Source organism: Cyprinodon variegatus, unplaced genomic scaffold (genome assembly GCF_000732505.1).
Source record: "Cyprinodon variegatus isolate N-32 unplaced genomic scaffold, C_variegatus-1.0 Scaffold5, whole genome shotgun sequence".
NCBI lineage: Eukaryota > Metazoa > Chordata > Actinopteri > Cyprinodontiformes > Cyprinodontidae > Cyprinodon > Cyprinodon variegatus.
This window is the reverse complement of record NW_015150458.1, coordinates 1818641-1838702: the sequence shown is the minus strand read 5'-3', so window position 1 is coordinate 1838702 and position 20062 is coordinate 1818641. Positions and strand designations below refer to the sequence as shown.

Below are 20062 nucleotides of genomic sequence, written 5' to 3'. Positions count from 1 at the left end.
GACCATTTAATCTGTTTTGGGCTGTGAGAGGAAGCAGGAGTACCCAGAGAGGACCCAGGATAACATGGGAGAACATGCAAACTCTATGCAGAAAGGGACCTCTGCGATTCGAACACAGGACCTCCTTGTTGCAAAGCAACAGTGTGTGTGTAAAAAGTCATGTTTGTTAAATCAGAATAGTGATTTAAAAGTTATTTCAGTTCCACAGTTCACTAAGTGAAACATATTCATTTGATACTTACACATGCCAACTGATAACCACACTAATCTGCTAATCTGTGGAGCAATCTCTACATCCTCATGCTTTCAGATTTGTTTTCATAACAAACCTGTATCTACAACACAAGCACATTCAACTAGATATGAAAGCTTTCAATTGGAATATGTGCAAGTATTCAGTCTGAAACTTTCACGGCTCTTCTTTGCAAATTATGTCTGAGATAGTTTCACAGAATGGTTTCATGTTTTTGGTTCTTTATGGAAAACAATCCTTTTCTGAACGGTTTACTGCTCTCTGCTTGTCTGATTGATTTTATGCTCTGGCATGTAGTTCAAAACCTTGAATTGAGATGTAACAAATCCTTGACTGAGACTTTGATTGTGTGTTTACATGCTTGTTATAAATTTTATTACTCTTTTATTGCTTTGTGCACCCAATGGATGTCACATGTCCAAGACAAACATCTGCCCTACTTCCCCATTCCACCTACTGGTGTCTCTGTTGGTGTTGTGGAAGTATTGAAGTTTTATGCATATCATTCGACTGTTCTCCTGCAGCAAAAGACATAATAACAAGGGTGTATTAAGGCTGTAAAAGAAATTGGATTGAAGTTGTTTAATTATTAAACCTGCATGGCTAATAAGAACTTCTAGATAGATGTTATTTTTGTTAAAAATTAACTAATATGATCTAAATAAAGACTTTAATGTCCTCTTTCTTGCAAAATTTGTAGCTAATACTATTACAGTAAAAGCTAATCTTTTCTGCACACCCTTTAAATGTGGTCGTGAAGACAAAAAAAAAGGAAGCAGCACTCGGGTATTATATCAAACCTTTTGCTATCTATACATTACAGCTTTATTGTTTATAAGATAAAGTTTGTGTATTTGTTGTGACAATGGCCAGCTCCTTGACTTTGAAGTGTTCAATTCATGAAAGCTTATATATTTAAATTTTAATGATTGTCTTTGTTCGCTAAACATCAGATATAACATGAATTCAAAGTTGATAACTCGCAGCTTTGTTCCCCTGCCTGATAAAGTTCCATCGGGCTTTAAGCAAAGCAAATAATTAAACCTGTTCTCACTTCTTTCCACTTTAGTTTGCCCTTACTGATAGAATTTTAAAATAATCCTTCAGGTTTTAGTTGCATGAACCATCCAAACACAAGAACAGTATTTATACCATAACTGGAAAAGTAAATCATGGCTGCATGTTGATACTCTGCCTGCTTAAATCTGTAAAACGTGACTCAGGTTTTGTGTCTGTTATCTATAGTATGGGCAGGTCAGAGCGCATGTGCCTCTTCCTCCGTTTGCACGGCTGCCTTGGGTTCCACTTAATAATGCAGGATGCCCTGAGAGTGTGTGGAATTACAGTTCCTGGAAGAAGCATGCTTTAAGCCTCTGTTGTCTCATTATTGAGCAGCCATATTGTTTCTTTCTCTTTGCGACTGAGCTTAGAACTCTACTTTTGTCTGGACTCCGCTGAGTTTCTGTGGTTCTCAGTTTCCCTTATAGACACTGATCTTCTTTGATTGAAGGTGTGGTCAGCCATGTTTGCTGTTTTGTGGTCAGTTTACGCTCTGCCTCCCTTTGAGGACACAATAAGTTGGGTTGCAGCGCTATTTCTGGACTTTGTTATAATGGGTATGAATAAAAAAATGATAATGCCCTCTAACATGGCTGCTAATGCTAACTAAGATGTTTGGAAATGAGTAGAAATCTGTATAGATTAAGTTTGTTGGCTTAGATTTTCAACAAGCTCGATATAATTCACCTGAGAGCCGACCTCTTGCTATTTCAAAGCAATTATTAGCATTAAGTGGATATAGATGCATTAATAATGGCCATAGAAAGGCAGACTGATGCCTGCAGACATGTCTGAGAACTTGTCCATACTCAGACAGGTTATCAGGATAGTTGAGCAAACTCGTTAATATTACTTACAATGTCAGCCCATATGTATAGTCCCATTTGCTCTGCTTCACAAGCAACTTATTGCCTAACATGTTATAACAGGGCGGTCGAAAGGGGATTCTGTTCATAGGGTAGCAGCAGTTTGATGCAAACTTAACTGAGCAAGAGAGATTATGGATCTCCAGGGAGTTTTTTTAATCTACCTTTTTTTTTTGCTTAGAAAAATTTAAGCATGCTACTGCTGGCTCTGTCCGTTCTGGTTTTGTTTTGGTGTCACGCTTGAGATCTGAGTAAAGACGAGGACTATGGCCTTGATCTGTGTTTACTGCTGACTTTTACAGTATTTTTAAGTGTATCCTTTTTTGTATTTGAAATCAGTTAATTGACGCTAAAAGCATCTTTTACACAACACGATGGAACAGTAATTGGTCTTCTGTGATTATGAGGATCAAGTAACATTGTTAAAAGCTAATGTTTTGTGCTTATTCATTGCCAACCGGTGGAGTAATAGACATAAGATCTGATATGATGCATCATTTACTGCTCTAAAGGGTCAGAATTAGCCTGACTGTAACATACAGACTGTGTTCGATTTAAGCCACCTGTTTATGGTAGGAGTCATCAAGTCTTTAATGGTTTGTTTGAATTACTCCTCCTTTAGATGTTGTTTCCAGGAATCAAGTTAGTTCATAAAACAGATTTCTTTACTTTGTTGAAGCCAAACTGGTGTTCTCCTTTTTTTCTTGCTCCGCAGCAAAACGTGGCACATTTGCCCATCCGCCTACTGTCTGCTTTTTACACTTAGTGGAAACATCACAAGGCTTCTGTTTCTCTGCCATTCATTGGCTCCTGATGTTTTACGTCAAATTCGTAGAAAAAAACAGGTTTGCTTTAAAAAGAGGGTGACAAGGCCTTACTCGAGTTGATCTGGATGAAGCCTTGCAACCATGGTAACATCCACTTTTCTCTTTAGGCTGTACAACAAATGTACTGTTTTTTTTATGTTGTTTTTGCTTCATTTTGGTTTTAGAGTTGCACTAGTTCAACGCATTAACCTTGGAGAAGATATGAAAAGAAATGAAAGGAAAGAAAGATTAAGCTGGGTATAGAATAAAGGCGTTTGTGGATTTTTTTTCTCAGTCTGACATGATCTTCCAGTGAGGAAGTGCCTTAAATGGAAATGCAATCATTGAGTGTTTGGAACTGATTACAAAACATCTGTTGTTCCAATATATCCAGTATATTTTCTCGAAAAAAGCTCAGCAGCTCTCCTTTAATACTATATGTTAACGGATTCCCAGAAGTTATTATCAACCCATTCGCTTTATAACCATTCAATACTAAGCAGTGAAATAACAAAAGAGTAAGATAAATTCACTGAAGGTTTTAATGGAAGACAAGTATTCCTATAAAATAAATATAATATCAGCTCTAGTCTATTTTTAATATGTTGTTATTCTTCCCGTTTTTAATGTAAGTCTTAACAAAGCATAAACACTAGGCCCCTTTTTAGCCCTCACTACATTTACAAAACAGTTAAGCAGTTAACAAATTAAAAGCCCAATTTCAAAGGTTGACTGACATTTAAAGTATTTTTTTGGTGACAGCAGAAGAAGAAAGTACAATCTGCCAAAGTAGGAAAATAATTTATTCTGAGGCTGTAATGGAATTAGGATCAGTTCTATCAAGATCAATTGTCCATTAGTGATAAAGAATTTAATCCTTAGTGTATTTAAAATGGCTGTTGTATCCACAAAAACACTGCATGTTCGTTTTATTATGTAGTAAAAAATTAAAACACTGTAACCTCAAGCCGGACAGTCATTAAAAAAAAATTGAAATCACAAGATTGTCCTCAAAACATGTTATTTTCCTTTTTTAAACCATGCTTTCTTTCAAATGCTTGGCATAACTCAGTAATTGCTTTTCCTAAAGAAGGGTTGGCTGTTGCATGCCAACTGTTGCTCTCATTTGCCTCTGTTGGATAATAAAATGATCTAAAACCCAATTTAGCCTCAGACTAGCTGTTGCTGTCCATGCCCTGCATGCTTTAGCCCCATATGGCCCCAGAGACGTCATGGAGGAGGTATGTCCTGAATCCCTTTAGGCTCTTTAGATGGTCAACATGAAAGCAGGATTTTCTTTGTTGGTATGCGAAGCTTTTGGGGAACAGAAAACACAGGATGTTACAGAAGTTCCTGCATCATATTTTAGATTATTTCTGTCCTCTGGATTGTTTCATGCTGGTAGCTGGTTTCTGAGGCTCCGTCATGTTTATCTGCTGAACAGAAGGGACATTTATCTTATACCATGGTCTGGGTAAATCCTCAATTTTGTCTGGCTGCAGGGTTAAATAGTATTGCAGGACAGCTATAAAAAAGTTCTAGTCAAATGGCCGGATTGTTGTAAACTATTATGCTGGTTATATCACAGCTGCAGCTGACTGTGCTGCAGGCTCTGGGGCCAAACACGGTTATTTTTTGTGCAATGTATCACAACAAGAGATATCAAATAGTCCACTCAGCCATTTCTTGTGAAAAACGTAAAACATTCATGTATAAATTGATAAATGATTTACTTCTTCCAGAAGTGAACATGGTATAGGAAGAATAATGTCCTTTGAGGTGTCCAGAAATAAATGGACTTTAGCATCAGATGGTTCAGGAAATATGGAAAATATTACATCTAAATTTAATTTAAATTTCGTGGTGGTTTTTGTGAGGCTTGTTGTACTTAGCACAATTATCCTACTGCTACCAATAGTCTCCTTCTTTCATTAGTAATTCCTGTCAATGAATATAATAATAACCCTGACGCTTAAAGCAGGCTTCACATTAGAAAAAATTCTTATTTTGTTTCCGTTTTGTAAGACTAGACAGATAGGGAGGCCTGCCTGTTTTGATCCCACTGTGATTGACCTGCTTGCCTACTGCCACAGCAGGCTGCCACTTGGCTCCGTCATACACTCAACACTGGCTTATGGGTCGTTTAGTTCTGTTACACATGGACGACAATCCCATCAAAGCAGACGTCATCGGGAATCTCACAGCCTAATTGGACAGCTGTTATTTGTGCAAATAGAAAATGCCTAATTTGTACATATACAGTTACTTAATTAATTAATTTGTTAGAAATAAAATATTATTTTGTGTTTTAATCGTTAAATATAATTCCTGCTTTTGTGAGAAGATTTTAATTACAGTAGACTGATGCTTCAGTCACATTTCTATAGACGAAGGGTTAAGAAATTCAGTAAAATGTCGTCATGGGGGTTTTTGACATGTATATATGCAATGATTGACATTTCATAATCTAACTTCATTCTGTTTCTGGGCTACTTTGGGCTAAGTTGTGTGTTTTATTTGTTCCACAGGGCACCAGAGATCATTTTGGGATTGCCGTTTTGTGAAGCCATAGACATGTGGTCCCTAGGATGTGTGATAGCGGAGCTTTTTCTCGGCTGGCCTCTGTACCCCGGAGCCCTGGAGTATGACCAGGTAAACAAATTCCTTCTCATCTCTTACCTTTCATCAGCCAACAGAATTGTCAGGAGTTTAGTTAAGCCAGGCACAGACTGTATGATTCTTTGCCCTTTTCGGGACGATTCTCCAGTTGTGTGAGAATTTTTCGATCAGCCTGAGTTTCAGCCTCCTTGTGCGTCCTGCGTCTTGTAGTATACAGGGGGTAATGAGGGGCGATCAGCCTCTCACGACCACCTCCCTATCATGAATCGTAAGGTCGGGAGAAAATCAGACATGTTTGAAATTCAGTCGGCCGTCGTACGGTGTTCTTGAGCAAATCCTGCTGTTGAAGCAAAACTACAAGCCAAATTACCAGAACCTCGAGCATTGCACATGTGCATACAAGGGAGTTCCTTTTCTTTTTCTCCCAGATTGACGAGTCTAACCAGCGCCATCTCTCGGAGCTCAGTCCCCAAGTGGTTTTTGGACGTACAGTGTGAGCAAGTAGATCGCATCAGAGCATCGGGCCGCACAGTATAAGAACACACATACTGAGCTGTGAACTGTTAAACCCTGCGGTATCGTCGTGCAATCTGAGCTGGAGCTGCGTGCAACGATTGAAAATATCGCCCAGTGTATGCCCGGCTTTATTGTCCTCCCTGCACAGAGCCTGTGTTGTTAAATGACTCATGCAGCTTCCCTTCCCTCCTTCAATCCATCTTTTAATGACTCAGTCTCTTTGGATTCTGTTTTCCTCCTGCACTATAATGTTTTTCAGCGGACTTTCCTTCCAATGCGCATCTTCTCATTTTTTCTACTTATTTATCTCTTTTCTTTACCTACTAAGAAAAATTCTCTTATTCTCCTCGGCTTAGTGTTAACGCAGCTTTTTTATGCCATTTTTCCGTCTTTAAGTCCTGTAAATAGTACTAATGATGTTCTTGAATACATCTGCTATGTTTCCCAAAGAGAATGTTACCATTGAAATAGTTTTTAAAGGTCATTATTATCAGTAGAGTTGCGAGCAGAGTCCTTCAGCTTGAAACAAAAATAAACTAGTCATAGTGTTTGTGTGTTTTGAATTCTAGTAACACTAAGACTGTGATGTTTGTGTTAAATAAATGATTGTTAAACAAACATAGTAATAGATTAATAAAGAGATGAAGATACTCTGCTAATGGGACCTACAGTAGGGAAAACATGTCCCCATGTGAACATATTTCTTGGTGACGTACCGACCTAAAGGATGGCGTCAGCTGGTGTCACAGTGAGCAGAAGCGCACATTCTTGTGATTGTGAATGATGGTATGTCTACTGGTAGCTTTAACCCCCCTTTTCCTCTCGGTGGAACCCTGATGGTATCCTCCTTGGACCAGACAGATCAGGGCTTATGTTGAGCGGCTTTCCCCCCCTGCTGCAGAGCCCAGTAGACTCACAACCTGCCAATAGAGTCTCAGTTAGATCCTCTTCTCTCCCTAGCAGCATCCTATATTATGACACTGCACTCATAGCGATGTATTTTTATGCCCCCGGCATCAATTTTCAGCCTCCATAGAACTGCAACAGTGGAGATAACTCAACATCTTCGAAAAGAGATTCGACTTGAGCACAGTGTGACAAAAGTCTAAAGATGATTAATCTGTTTTTGTAAGAACAAGTCAGTCTGTCGCCAAAGCTGCTTTAGAAATATCTCGGGGGGGGGGGCTTCTCACTTTAAAACGGGACTGTCTGAAAAAAAGTGGTGTACGCTAAAAACAAATATATATATACATATATTGAATATATAACAACTGTTAAAGGTAGTGACTGTGAAATGTAATAGAAGTGAGAGAAAGGAATGTGTTAGTTTATTAGACAGAGATCAAAGCCTAAAATGGGAGAGTATTTAAGCTCCAGAGTTAGTTTGGTTGAGCTTCTTTTTTGTTGAAATGTTCTAATCCTGCCCTCCATTGCTCAGACCTGCCTGCTGTTATGGAGCTGGCTTCACTAAATGGTTGTGGAAATGTAGACAGAATGGCCAGTCTGAGCCACCGAGGAGTTTAATGGTTACATAAACTCAAACCTTTATGCACGTTCAGATAGATCCTAGGCTTTTGAGAAAGAAATGTCCAAAAGATTTCAGTAAAAAAAAACCAGAACAGCTTTAATTTTTGTCATATAATGTTACACATCATCAAATTAATAACATTAAACAGTGACATAAGGAGTTCATTCAAAATGCATTTAATCCAAGCCATTATGCCCCTCGTAGTCTCCCTTGCCCTCATTTCAACAACCCACCTTTTGCGTTAATGTCTGCCATCAGCATGGTTTTTTGTGAACCGTTGAAGAATTCCCTCTTTTAATTTGCTAAGCAGCTGCGTGCTGGTATGAAGTGTCATCTTAGGGTCAGCGGATGATTTGGCTGTAACTCATGTTCCCACTGCCGTCTTCCCCCTTTCTTCTTATCTTTCATTCCCGGGTCTTGTTTCATCTCACACAGCATATTGTATTTATAGCTCTCGCTCCTCCTCCTCTTACCTCATCCCATAATCAAACTATCTTATACTTTACAAGGCTTCTTGTTTCTTCGACATGACGACATCTATGATTGTGTAGAGATTCTTGTCTGGTAGCTTTAAAAGATAAACTGCAAGCGATGTGGTTGTGGCAGCTAATCTTTTCTTTAGTCTTTGGCACAACTATTATTTAGGTTAGCTGGGGCTAGAAGTGTAAAGGCCATAGAAGATTGAATGATCCTCTTTGGAAACTGTTTTCATGACATTACATGTGATGAATGAGTTGGATTGCAGGTATATAAAAGGTGCTGAGGAAATACTTTGAAATGCATGTATTACAGCAGTGCTATATGTGAAGTCATAAAGTAAAGACTGTACTCACTGTCTTATTTGCAGCAGTCCAGGCCAAACAGATAGCTGTTTTGGAAGATTGAAGCCCAGCATCAGGATCTAACTGAACTGTGATCTTTCTGAGCAAATAAGGCCTTCGAGGAAAAACTCTTGCAAGAATTTCCCTCCACAAGAAACTATCGCTCTTTTGTCGCCATTGGAGCTGTTCGTTTGCTTTGTGAAGATATCCTGCATTATAGAAAGGATTTTTTTTTATTTATTTAAATGACTTAGACATAGACAAACTCTATTGTCATTTTGTATACACGGAGTGTATCAAAAATGAAATTTTGTTTTATACAGCTTTAAGACAGTGACTGAGTTGCAGCTTAGCAGTGAAAATGATCAAATGTAAACAGTATGGGAGAAAACATGCACAGAATGAAGAGAGAAATCAATATTTGATACAGGAAGTTACATTTAAGCTTAATTTCACATCTCCTGGAAAATAATTGAAAAAAATAAGTGGGGGAGTTTGCAAAAAACAGAAACCTTGCAGTGTTGCTGTTCATTGGATTTTTAGGAATTTTCATTATCCTATCAGTCTATCAAAAAGCACATTTTAGGGCTGCCCTGATCCATATGAATAGCTTGGTATGGCGGTAAACCCCTATGGATCTAAAACGTTCAACAATACCTTAATGATGGTTTTTCAACCCCCTAGAAAATGAGGAGGTTCATCTCAATGGTTTAATCCCCTACATGAATAAATAAAGAAAAAATTATTAGAGGATTTATTATTTCCCTCCAGTTATTGGATTGTCTATTCTTTATGACTATCCAATAACATAAACAAAGTCTGGATTATTCATTTTAGGCCATAAACTTATCATCAACATTATCACATGTTTTTCTAATATTGTGCAGCCCCAGTATCTTAGAGCTGAGACAGACATTCACATCCAATATCAAGCTTCCACCTCATAGATACTCCCCTGGAACAACAGACATAAGATCCCACAAACTTACTCCTAAACTTTTTCGACAGTTTTTACATAAATGTTAAAACTGCTTTAGCTGCAAATAGGAGGATCAGCACTGCATTAAAGACGTATTAAAACCTTCTTTATGTTCAGTTAAAGTTCCTGAACGTGTAAGGGATGTTGACCCAATAGTTTGTAGCAAGCCCACTGTTCCACTCACAATAAAACACATCTTAGTATCAATTCTTTTATTGAATCAATACTAAAAAAGAGTAAAAAAACATTTTTAATAAGGAAAAAAGTTTTTATTTTTATGAAATATGTTTAAAACCCTATGTTAGGATACACGCTTTAGGTTTCAAACATGTGAAACCATCAAAACCATCCTTCTCTAAGTGGGTCTCTTTACTTAAAAGCTGTGTTGAATCTCTAATGATTGTTGTTCTCTACACTTAGGCGTGATTGACGTCAGCCGGGCTTCTCGCCACTCATCTCAAAAATCTGTGACATTCTTACACCACAGCATCTGACTGCTATCTGCCGTTGCCCTGGGAAGCACTCAGACTGTTGCAACCTTGATATCAGAGTTTACCTGACATTTTTAGTTATTATTGGCACAAGCTGTGGCACAGTGATGGGTTTTTGTTTTTATTGCAGAAAAGGTTTTTCAGAGTAGAAGGGCCTCCATTTAAAGTAACCCGAAAGGACTTAAAGAAGGATGTCACTGTGGATTAGATGATGTAGGGAATCTTTGACAAAAAAAAAAAAACGATAGACACCAGGCAATTTGTGGGTTCTTTTCTTGTGAAATGTTTTTTTTTTCTTTTGCATATTTTTTTTACACCTGTCTTGTCTATGTCCTGTAGATTCGCTACATCTCGCAGACACAAGGTTTGCCAGGCGAACATTTGCTGAATACGGGGACGAAGACAGCACGGTTCTTTTGCAAAGAGTCAGACTCACCTTATGCAGCATGGAGACTGAAGGTGAGGAGGCTGCAGAAACATGGAAAAATATAATTTCCTAGTCAAATCCACATAATCCTAATTTTGCTTAAAGTGTCCAGATAAAGATGAATATCACAAGTCAAACCTGAACTCCTTTTACTCCCCTTACTGTTGGCAAATGGTACTTTCAGCTCCATCAGAATAAGAAAGGATGGCATCAAAATACAAGTGAAACATACATTTATTTAAGAAAACATTTGTTATTAATCTTGTGTTAATATAGTTGATCCTCATAGAGACATGAGCAGCTCAGTCTTTGTCAGCAGGATAGTCAGGAAGTGCTTCACCACATTTCTGTCTTGTCTTCACTGAATGCTTTCTTGTTCCCCAGTCAACAGATGAGCACGAGGCGGAGACGGGGATGAAATCAAAGGAAGCCAGGAAGTACATCTTCAGCTGTTTGGATGACATAGCGCATGTATGTTGAGCTGTTTGGATGGAAATATATATAGAAATATAGAAAATAAGAGAACTATAGATGATACAGCTTTGAAAGCAAAACTATGAACTAAACATTTGGATTATTTTCCCTGGGATATTCTAGGCTAAAGTTTATAGCGTTAACTTCAGGTGTGTTTACTTCAATTAAAAAAGGGAACTAACCCTAGATCTGTATAACATTCCTCATAATCTACCATTTATCTTAAAGGATTATATAATATAATAATAATCTAATCCAATATAATAATATGTGATGTCTTATCTTTTGTATCCCTTTGAGTTTTCTATATTTTATTTTTTAAATGTGGATTTTGAATTACTGGCAGCCTTTAAACGATCTTGTAGTAAAGACAGGGTTTTTGTTTTCTCTTGGGAATACACAGAAACTGCTGTCCTTGGAATATGAGCTGCGCTGACCTCATTTTATGCTAAAGTAGTTCCAAAATTAAATATTTAGAATTAATTTCTTCTAGGTTTTATGAAATTGTAAAAAGTGAAGTTCCTCTTTTCACACAGTCTGTAACGTCACTTCTGCTCTTTACTCTTACTGCAGCCTGAAAGCTTAAATAATTATTCTGTTTAAAGTTGGAGCATGATTTCTGACTTCCAGTTCTATAATAGATACTAGAATCAACAGAGAATTGGTGGTTTCCTAAAGTTGGGAAAAAATACTTAGAAATGCATCTCCACATTTTTTATTTTTGTTTTTTTTAATGACCACCCTTTATACTGCAGGTGAACTTGATGATGAATCTGGAAGGTTGTGACTTGTTAGCGGAGAAGGCAGACCGCCGGGAGTTCGTGAGCCTACTGAAAAAGATGCTGCTGATCGATGCGGAGGAGAGGATTGCCCCTGCCGAAGCTCTGGTTCACCCATTTGTGACGATGCAACACCTGCTTGACTTCCCCCACAGCAACCAGTGAGTCTGTGGTGCCTCATATTTGACATGGCAAAAAATTAAAATCTAACTAAGTAATTTTATCTTAAAATAAATGCATTATTTTCTTGAATTGAGGAGGAAAGTGAGACATTTTACCAAAGGAACAAGACAATTTACATGTAAAATAGGAAAAAAAAAACAATTACATTGTCTTATTTCAATCTTATTTTAATAGCATTTGCCTACTCAAATTAAGGGTAAACACACTTAATTTAAGAAATTAATTCTTATTTCTAGATGGTTTTTCCATTGTAAGACACTCTGCTGATCAATAGGATCGTTTCACCCACCACTTTCCTGTCTGCAGTGTGAAGTCATGTTTCCACATCATGGACGTTTGTTGGACTCGATCCTCTGGATATGAAGCTGTCAACAGAAATAAAGGTCCTTTCGTCAGACCTGTAACTACAACCACTGCTGCCTCAGCCAACCTCCCCTTCAGTAAGATCCCAGCCGTTCATACCCAAGTAAGTTGGTTACATTTTACAAGCACCTTTCAATTATCTTCATAGACATTTGAGGTGTAAATACCCATGCAAAACATTTATTAGATCACCCCACAGACAGACCAACAAATAAACCAAATAATTAAACAGACTTTGTTCTCAGAAGGTAATTTTTTTCTTTCCAGTAGATATAAAAAAAAAACAATTCCAGGAAACCAAAATGGTGGAATAACAGATTCTGACACCTGGTGTTCTGTTCCTTTGGTTTGTTCTAATAGTCTGATTTCTTGTTTTTATTGCCCATTTTGTATGCTGACTTGTGGGTCTTATTGCGTCCTAGCACTGCTGTCATGGCAACAACATGACGTCATGTTTCTGAGGTCATGGCAACAGTAGAAATCAGTGTTGTTGCTGAGAAGAAGAGAGCACCCCCCCCAAAAAAAAAAAAAAAGCTGTTTTAAATCTGTATACTACTAAACATCTCCGTTTCTCTACCTGGTAGTCATCACGCCGAGGATAACTCTGGATAAATGGAAATATTAACATAATTAGGAGATTTTCTCAGGCATTACACATTAGATTTGATATCTTCCAATTAAAGCTGTATCTAATACTGCTGAGAAGACGTTCACAGGAGAAGGTGGTGACAGATGCAGTATAACCCATTTGAAAGGCTGCTTTGTGTTCACTATCATGTGTATGGTGGGGGGGCTGGGCTACATGCAGTAGCAGAACAATATAGCCCTAGTTCTCGTTATCCTTTAAATGTGATTATACCCAGGCACGGGAGCTGGGTTAGCAGAGAGGCAGAAGCACATGCTCCGCTATTTAAAGGGTCTGACCTGTTTCTGTTCAGCATTGTTAGCTCTACTGTTAAGTATCTAGGTTCAACAAACAAGTCTGACCCAAAATGACCGGCCTGGATAAATCAATCCCATGTAAAGACTGTCAGCTGTGGTCATTTTATCAGTTTGGTTTAAAACGGGTTTATATGACATGACAGCAACTCAACAGAAAATGATTCAAAAAAAGTTTCACTTGTTTTTCAATTTGAGTTTGTCAAAACGGACTTTATTGTGTGGATTTGAAGTCCTACTCACTCTCTATCATTCCTCCTAAATGTTAAATAACCCCTGTTCATAGAGCTGTCGCCACCTTCTGGCAGACAAGAAGCATTCATGTTATTTTACCCTGTCTTTAGGGGTTAGTTCCACCCGCACCGTCAGTGATGCACCCTGGGATACCGCTGCAGACTGGCGGTGCCCAGTTTGGATGCAATGACTCATTTCAGCAGGCTCTCATTCTGTGTCCCCCGACAATACCAGGTAGGATATGGACTGTCAATCTTTATTTCACTTTTTAAAGATTTCTTTTTTTATTTAAATAAATTAAGGTGAAATATCCTCTGCATTGTATCTTCAGGTATCCCTTCTAACAGTGCTAAACCACCTGGCTACCCCGTCCGTATGGAAGCTTCTGTACCTCTGGTTACTCAAGCGCCATCGATCCAGCCCTTACAGATCAGACCTGGAGTCATCACACAGGTAGGAGGATCCTGATACTTACACTGATGTGGAATATTATTTTATTGTATTTTATTGTTTTATAACATTTTGAAGTGATGCCTCATTTCAATTTTTTTTCAGTGTTGAATCTAGAAAATTTGCCATGTGTTCAGCTTCTCTGAGTCAAAGCTTTGTGGAGTTACCATTCGCTGCAGTTAGAGCCTTAAATAATTTGAGGTATCCTGTTACAAGCTGTGCAAATCCTAAGAATGGCATTTGCCTGTTCTTTGCAGGTTTTATTATTATCTCAACTAGATTTTGGTCTCATCTAACATTGGTATATCCTTTGATCTAAACCAGTGGATCTCAATCCTGCTGCTCAACTACTACTGCCTTGCATGTTTTAGATGTCTCTCTGTTGCAGCACACCTGACAGACTCCTCAGCAGGCACCATGTGCTGCAGATGGCTGATTAATTTAAGTCAGGTGTGTGTCAGCAAGCAAATACCTAGAACATGCAGAGCAGTGGTTCTTTAGCACCATGATAGATAACCATTGATCCCTTTAGCTTTAGCTGTATGTCCAAGGTCATTACCCCTTTTTAGGGTGAAACTTAACCCCAGGTTTAGTTCGGACTCGCACATATATTTCCTCCAAAGTTTTGCTTTATCAATCTCTATTCATTTGCCCATCTGCTCAGAGAAGCTAAATAAAGAAAGGTATCCCAAAAGCATGATTCTGCTTCCCTCATGTTTAACTGTGGGGATGATGTTTTCTTAGACAACTTTTAATGTCATTGTTCAGGGTTATAGGCAGTGCTAGTTCTTCCCCCTTTCAAGCATTTGGTCCAATCTGAACAAAAAAAAAACATTTGTGGAACATGTTTTCTGTGCCCTCTCCATCACCCGGGTCAGCTTTCATTAATGTTCTCCAACTAGCTGTAACCATATACAGGTTTCACACGTTTATTTGGAAAAGTTAAAAATATGCATGTATTTTAATATGATTCCCAGCTGTGAGCTACTTTGTGTTGGTCTATTACATAGATTCATAAGAATATATTAAACTTTTTGTTTGTCATAGGACAAAATGTAAAAAGGTACTTGAATGGAAAAAAAAAACACCTGCAGTTTGTATCGCAGTCGTTTACATGTAAATAATGTAAATGGCTCAACAATAAACTGTTAATTGAGGTACAGAACTTTTTTCCTGTGGGACCAATTCTCTATAATGTTTGAATTTTACAGAACAATTTCATTTCTTTACTGAAGCCAATTGCAGAAAAGCATTTTTAATCAGGAATGTTCTGCGGGGAACTACAGCTGATCAAACATGTACATTCATTTGTCCTCTCTGCTCTGTGCTGACAGGCCTGGTCGAGTCGGGCGCAGCAGATCTTGGTGCCCACTTGGCAGCAGGTTACATCTGTGCCCCCACCACCAACCACACTGGCATCTGACTCTGTGACTGGCACACAGAGACTGAGTGACTGGGGGTGAGAGACTCCTTTCTATTTTAGGATTACTTCTACTTTGATTTACAGACTTTTATTTTCAGTTGTCATGTAGGATATAGCTGAATTATTAATGTTTTATTACTTGGGGTTGCTTCAGGAATGGATGTAGTGAACTGAAGCTGTGTTATTTCCCTTATTTCCCCCCTAAGTTACTCCATATCCTTTGACAGGTAGAATTTTGACGTACATCCTTTTATTTTGCAGGAAAGTGCGTCCCCATGGTCCCCATTTCAGCTCCATGATTGCACATCCTCAGCCATTCTTAACCAACCAAATGACCATGTCCACCCACCAGCCGGTGAACATAGGTATCGCACATGTGGTGTGGCCACAGCCAGCTGCCAACAAGCGAGCAAAGCCGTGTGGGAACAGGTGCTTCATGGGTTCTTTTTATTTTTATCTCTGAAAAGATATAAAAAGATGCACCTTTGGGAAAAGTGACAACCTGTTTTCTCTTTGTCTGGCAGGGGTAGCAGCACCTCCCAAAACACAAATATCCAAATTGTGGCATGCCAGTCCCCAAAGATGGCCGACACAGCAAAGAATGTGGAGGAAATTGAGGAGGAGGGAGCTAGATGTCAAGAAGAGGTGCGCTCCGTAGGAGAGGGGCGAGTAGATCAGGTGGAGGAGGATGAGGAGGAGAGCTGCTGTAAAGTGGAGCCAGACTGTGAGGAGCTCTCAGTTTCACAGGAACAGCGGCAAGAAATGTTGATCTCTGGCCTTGCCAGTCCGACTGTTAGCGTTATCAGTATCAGCAGCGATGAAGAGGGGGATGCACAGAGACACTCAATGGGGGAGTAAGTACAGAGCATCGGACTCAGTCTCGACTTTTTGGTTCCATGAGTTGTGGCTTTAATTTTCCGTCTGTCTTCAAACACAGATGTAAGGGCAGCGCAGATTGTGAAGCATGTCAGAGCACTGTCAGCATGGAGAGGGTCTGTTCCCTCAGCAGTCCAGACAGTACGCTCAGCACCAGCTCTTCAACTTCAGCCCAGTCCAACAACTCCCCGTGCAAACAGCCCAACAGGTAACCCACTCTTTGATCATGCTCATCCAGACCAGGGCATTTATTCTTGGATATAACAGAATCTGAATGGCTCGTCAACCTGTTCCAGCATGTCAGATGACGAGCAGGAGTGTGGTTGTGACACGGCGGAGAGCTCGCCTGCCTCGCACAACTCCGACCACAGCAGCAGTCCCTTTACAGAGCGGCGCTCCATCGCCGACAGCAACCAGAACTGTGAGCCGCGTATGGCGTGCATCGCCCCTGTGACTGAGCCCAGCAAGCCGACAGTCCGCACTGTGGTCGTGCCTCCAATGAGGGTGCAGAACAACAACAGTGAAATAACTGGAAATGCAGGTAAACATTGAAATCCATGAATTCCTCCATCAGATGTTCATATTATATATGTAATAGTTCATTTGAAAGGGAATATATTGTGTTTTTTCTGCTTTACTGTAGACCAGCATCAGTATTCTTATCCTCAAGGATATAGGCCTTCCCATTTCTCGAAACAACACTGTTACTAGAACATCTGCATAATAGAGGGAAAGTCTTTCCTGATGGAATCTGCCAGTGTTTTACTAATGAGGGTTTTCCTACACTACAATGATGTAGCTGTCAAAACGATTTATTTTAAATGCAGTATGGACTGTGTGAGATGGTATTCAGATGGTTTACCCACCATACGCTGTTTTAGTCCTTCAGATAAATTCGGCTGAGACAGAAAGAAGGTTTTGCTTCTAACTAATAAATATCCATCAACCCATCCATTTTCTGTCATACTTTATCCCAGCTGGGGTCGCTAAGGATGCTGGTGGCTATCTCCTACGGGTACACCCTGGATAGGTCGTTGTTCTATTGCAGGGCAACACAGAGACAAACAGGACAAACAACCATTCATGCACACACAGCTAAGGAGAATTTAAAGAAGCCAATTAACCTAACAGTCGTGTTTTTTTGACTGTGGGAGTAACTGGAGAGAACCCAAGCATGCACAGGGAGAAAATGCAAACATGCTAGCCACTGTGCAACAGAGGAGCCCTAACTAACTACCTAATAACTAATCAACTAAAAAATATTTTTCTCGATAAACTTAAAGACCATGTATTTTAGTTTTTGTTGCGCAAAAACAATTTCAAAAATAGAAATGTGCAGATGGCCTAGTGTCCTAGTGGGTTAGAGCAGTGCCCTTGTGCTATGAAAAGGTTTGCACACCCAGTTTGATCCCCAAAGCCTGCACTTTGTGTCTCTGAGCAAGACCCTTAACCCCACACTGCTCCCCGGGCGCCACACAATGGCAGCCCAATGCTCCCCAAGGGGATGAGTTAAATGCAGAGGTAAATTTCTCCAGTGTGAGATCAATAAAGTTCAATTGTTATTATGTCACAATCCATATATTTTAGAAGGCAATGTCTGTTTCTGTTTTGCTCCCTGGCAATGAAATATATGTCTACTGAATTTAATTTTAATTTGTCAGATGCGATCTGTCTATTATGATAGAAACATAACCCCACTCTGTCATAAATTAAAGCTTGCGATACATGCAATGATGGGCAAAATTAATCCTTTTACGTTCTAAGTCATTCCTGATGGAGTTCTCCTCCCAGACAGCTAACAAGTGCTTAAATGTGTCATGCTAGCTCAAAGTTCTGGTCAACACTGCTGCTGTCTGCTCCACAGGTCACATGGTCTGGGATTACGCAGTGTTAGTAGGCCACAGAGGTTCTCACAGGTGATTATGGGTTCCCTGTGCTGATGAATCTGCTTTGATTTCTGATGTGAACACTTGCATGATGTCTAGATTTCTCTAAATCTCAGATCTGCTGAAACTGTTTGGGTCTGCGTTTCCTAAAGCTGCATAATACATGCGTAATTACCACCAAATGTTTAATGCTCTGAACAAAATAGTCTTAAAGGATATTCATTCAGCAGGATTTATATGTATATATATATATCATGATACGCATGATCTTTGTGGGCTTTGTAACTGCTGTGATTAGTAGACACGAGTTACAACACATTTTCAGAGGAATGTTTTTTTAGATGCCTTCAGAAAGTGGAGAAGACCGTACAGACTCATAATGCTCTCACGTCGATGGCGTCTCTCTTCACTGCCTTTAACTGATGGCCAACTTAAAAGGGCACAGCTTCCTATTTTAGAGCTGAAAGACTTATTTATAGCAAATAATCTGACCCCACCATAAGAGTTGTGATCAAGCTTAGTTGGAAACCTCTCCTCCTCTTCCACATATTTCTATTTTTACCCATCTGTGTTTCAAGCTTTGGATCTGATCCCACACAGCAGAAATCTGTGATAAGCCCACAGAGCTGCACATGTTTCCATGTGGGTACCCAGATATGCTGTGCATTTGCAGTTGTTGCAGTTAGAAATATGCTCCAGCTCAAGTCCTGTTTGCCTGTCGTAGCAAGTCTAATAATAAGAATATTTCTACATTCATGCGTTCCCCATCTCTGTCTCTCTCTGTCTCCTGTTACATGACATCTCTCAATCTTAGAGTCTCTGTGCCATTACAAAGGGCGAGGCATTCCTGGGCGACAGCATCACCACTCCACACCACTACTCAACCGGCCGCAGAAAATCACCACCGTGTTCCAGTCCCAGCAACAGCAGCCTATTGGCTTTGGACAGGTGAGGAAATGGACAGATGAATTAAGTTCAGCATGTGTTTTTTTGGCTCTTTATAATAAAAAAAATTTTTTTAGTTTGTAATCAAATATGTGCAAAGTTTTTTTGGCCAGGAAAACCCAGCTGATTGCTTCAATTCAGTTACAGCAATCTCTTCTGTACAACCATGTAGCCGCAGATCTTAGCTTCCAATATGCTGATGACTATAAAGCAGTTCCTTATACTTTAAATGTAAGAGAAAAGCAAAACTTGACGGCAGTAGTAGCTCCCTTTGTAGCTTCATTTTGGAGAGACTCCAAGAAGATAAACTCATAGGCAGTTTTTAATTCTCATGGATGAAAAAGAGCAATAACTGAAAGAAAGGAGAACAGGGAGCTGTTAGCAGCAGTGGGCCTAACCCTTCCAGGAGGGTGTCACTGCTAAACAGAACACCAGGAAAAAGCGAAGAGACGAGTAATTTAAAGTCTTGTTATGATGAGCTCATTATCTCCTTTCTTCACATGATCAAAGATACATTAACCCATAATCTCACTCACAAAAAGCAGCTTTGGATCCTGGCAGAAGTAAAACTTAAGTTTTTTCATTGTACGTCTCTATTTATACCAGTGTTGGATAGGGCATTAAATTTTTTTTAGGGGGAGTGTTCGATGTGACAAGAAGCTAGTAATTTGTAACTAAGGGTGACTTCTTAAGATACTTGAGTGGTTGTCACAGCATTTGCGTAATCAACAGCGATAAGCAATATTTGAATTGCAAATGATTCTTTTTTCTGGCAGTGCTGTAGGTGATTAGTGCTGTAAATAGACCTTTATCCATCAAGGTAGCTGTTCCTATGTCTTCACTCCAAATGACTAAACATTCCCTCTGGAGAGCATCATTGCCTTATTTTTAAGGGCATAAATAGTAGAGAGGTAAGAATTAGTTGGATAAAGATCAGGATCAACCAATTTTCTCTTTATCAGTTCTGATCTGGATCATTTTTCTGATTTAAATACATAAAAAATTAACAATTCTTACTATTTTTCATCAAAAACCTGGTGATTGGTTAATTACCACTCACATGTAAAGCATGGGGATTTGTGCCCGCGTGGGTTCTTTTGGCAGTGTTAAAACGGCATACTAATCGCCTGAACAGAAGAATTCTT

The 20062-nt window shown here is 39.2% G+C and overlaps 1 protein-coding gene across 2 annotated transcripts in view; it reads left to right on the top strand.

Moving 5' to 3' along the window:
* Window positions 1-20062, top strand: part of hipk3 (homeodomain interacting protein kinase 3) — a 44436-nt gene that overhangs the window by 18782 nt on the left and 5592 nt on the right. Inside the window, exons 3-16 of one of the 2 annotated variants that reach the window (XM_015374109.1) lie at window positions 5513-5636; window positions 10278-10397; window positions 10750-10836; window positions 11595-11779; window positions 12108-12267; window positions 13448-13571; window positions 13669-13790; window positions 15122-15246; window positions 15472-15639; window positions 15735-16064; window positions 16148-16294; window positions 16383-16627; window positions 17951-18002; window positions 18787-18920. In XM_015374109.1, the coding sequence (XP_015229595.1) occupies window positions 5513-5636; window positions 10278-10397; window positions 10750-10836; window positions 11595-11779; window positions 12108-12267; window positions 13448-13571; window positions 13669-13790; window positions 15122-15246; window positions 15472-15639; window positions 15735-16064; window positions 16148-16294; window positions 16383-16627; window positions 17951-18002; window positions 18787-18920 (2123 nt within the window). The remainder of the gene's footprint in view (window positions 1-5512; window positions 5637-10277; window positions 10398-10749; window positions 10837-11594; window positions 11780-12107; window positions 12268-13447; window positions 13572-13668; window positions 13791-15121; window positions 15247-15471; window positions 15640-15734; window positions 16065-16147; window positions 16295-16382; window positions 16628-17950; window positions 18003-18786; window positions 18921-20062) is intronic. The other variant, XM_015374117.1, reaches the window with a different exon arrangement.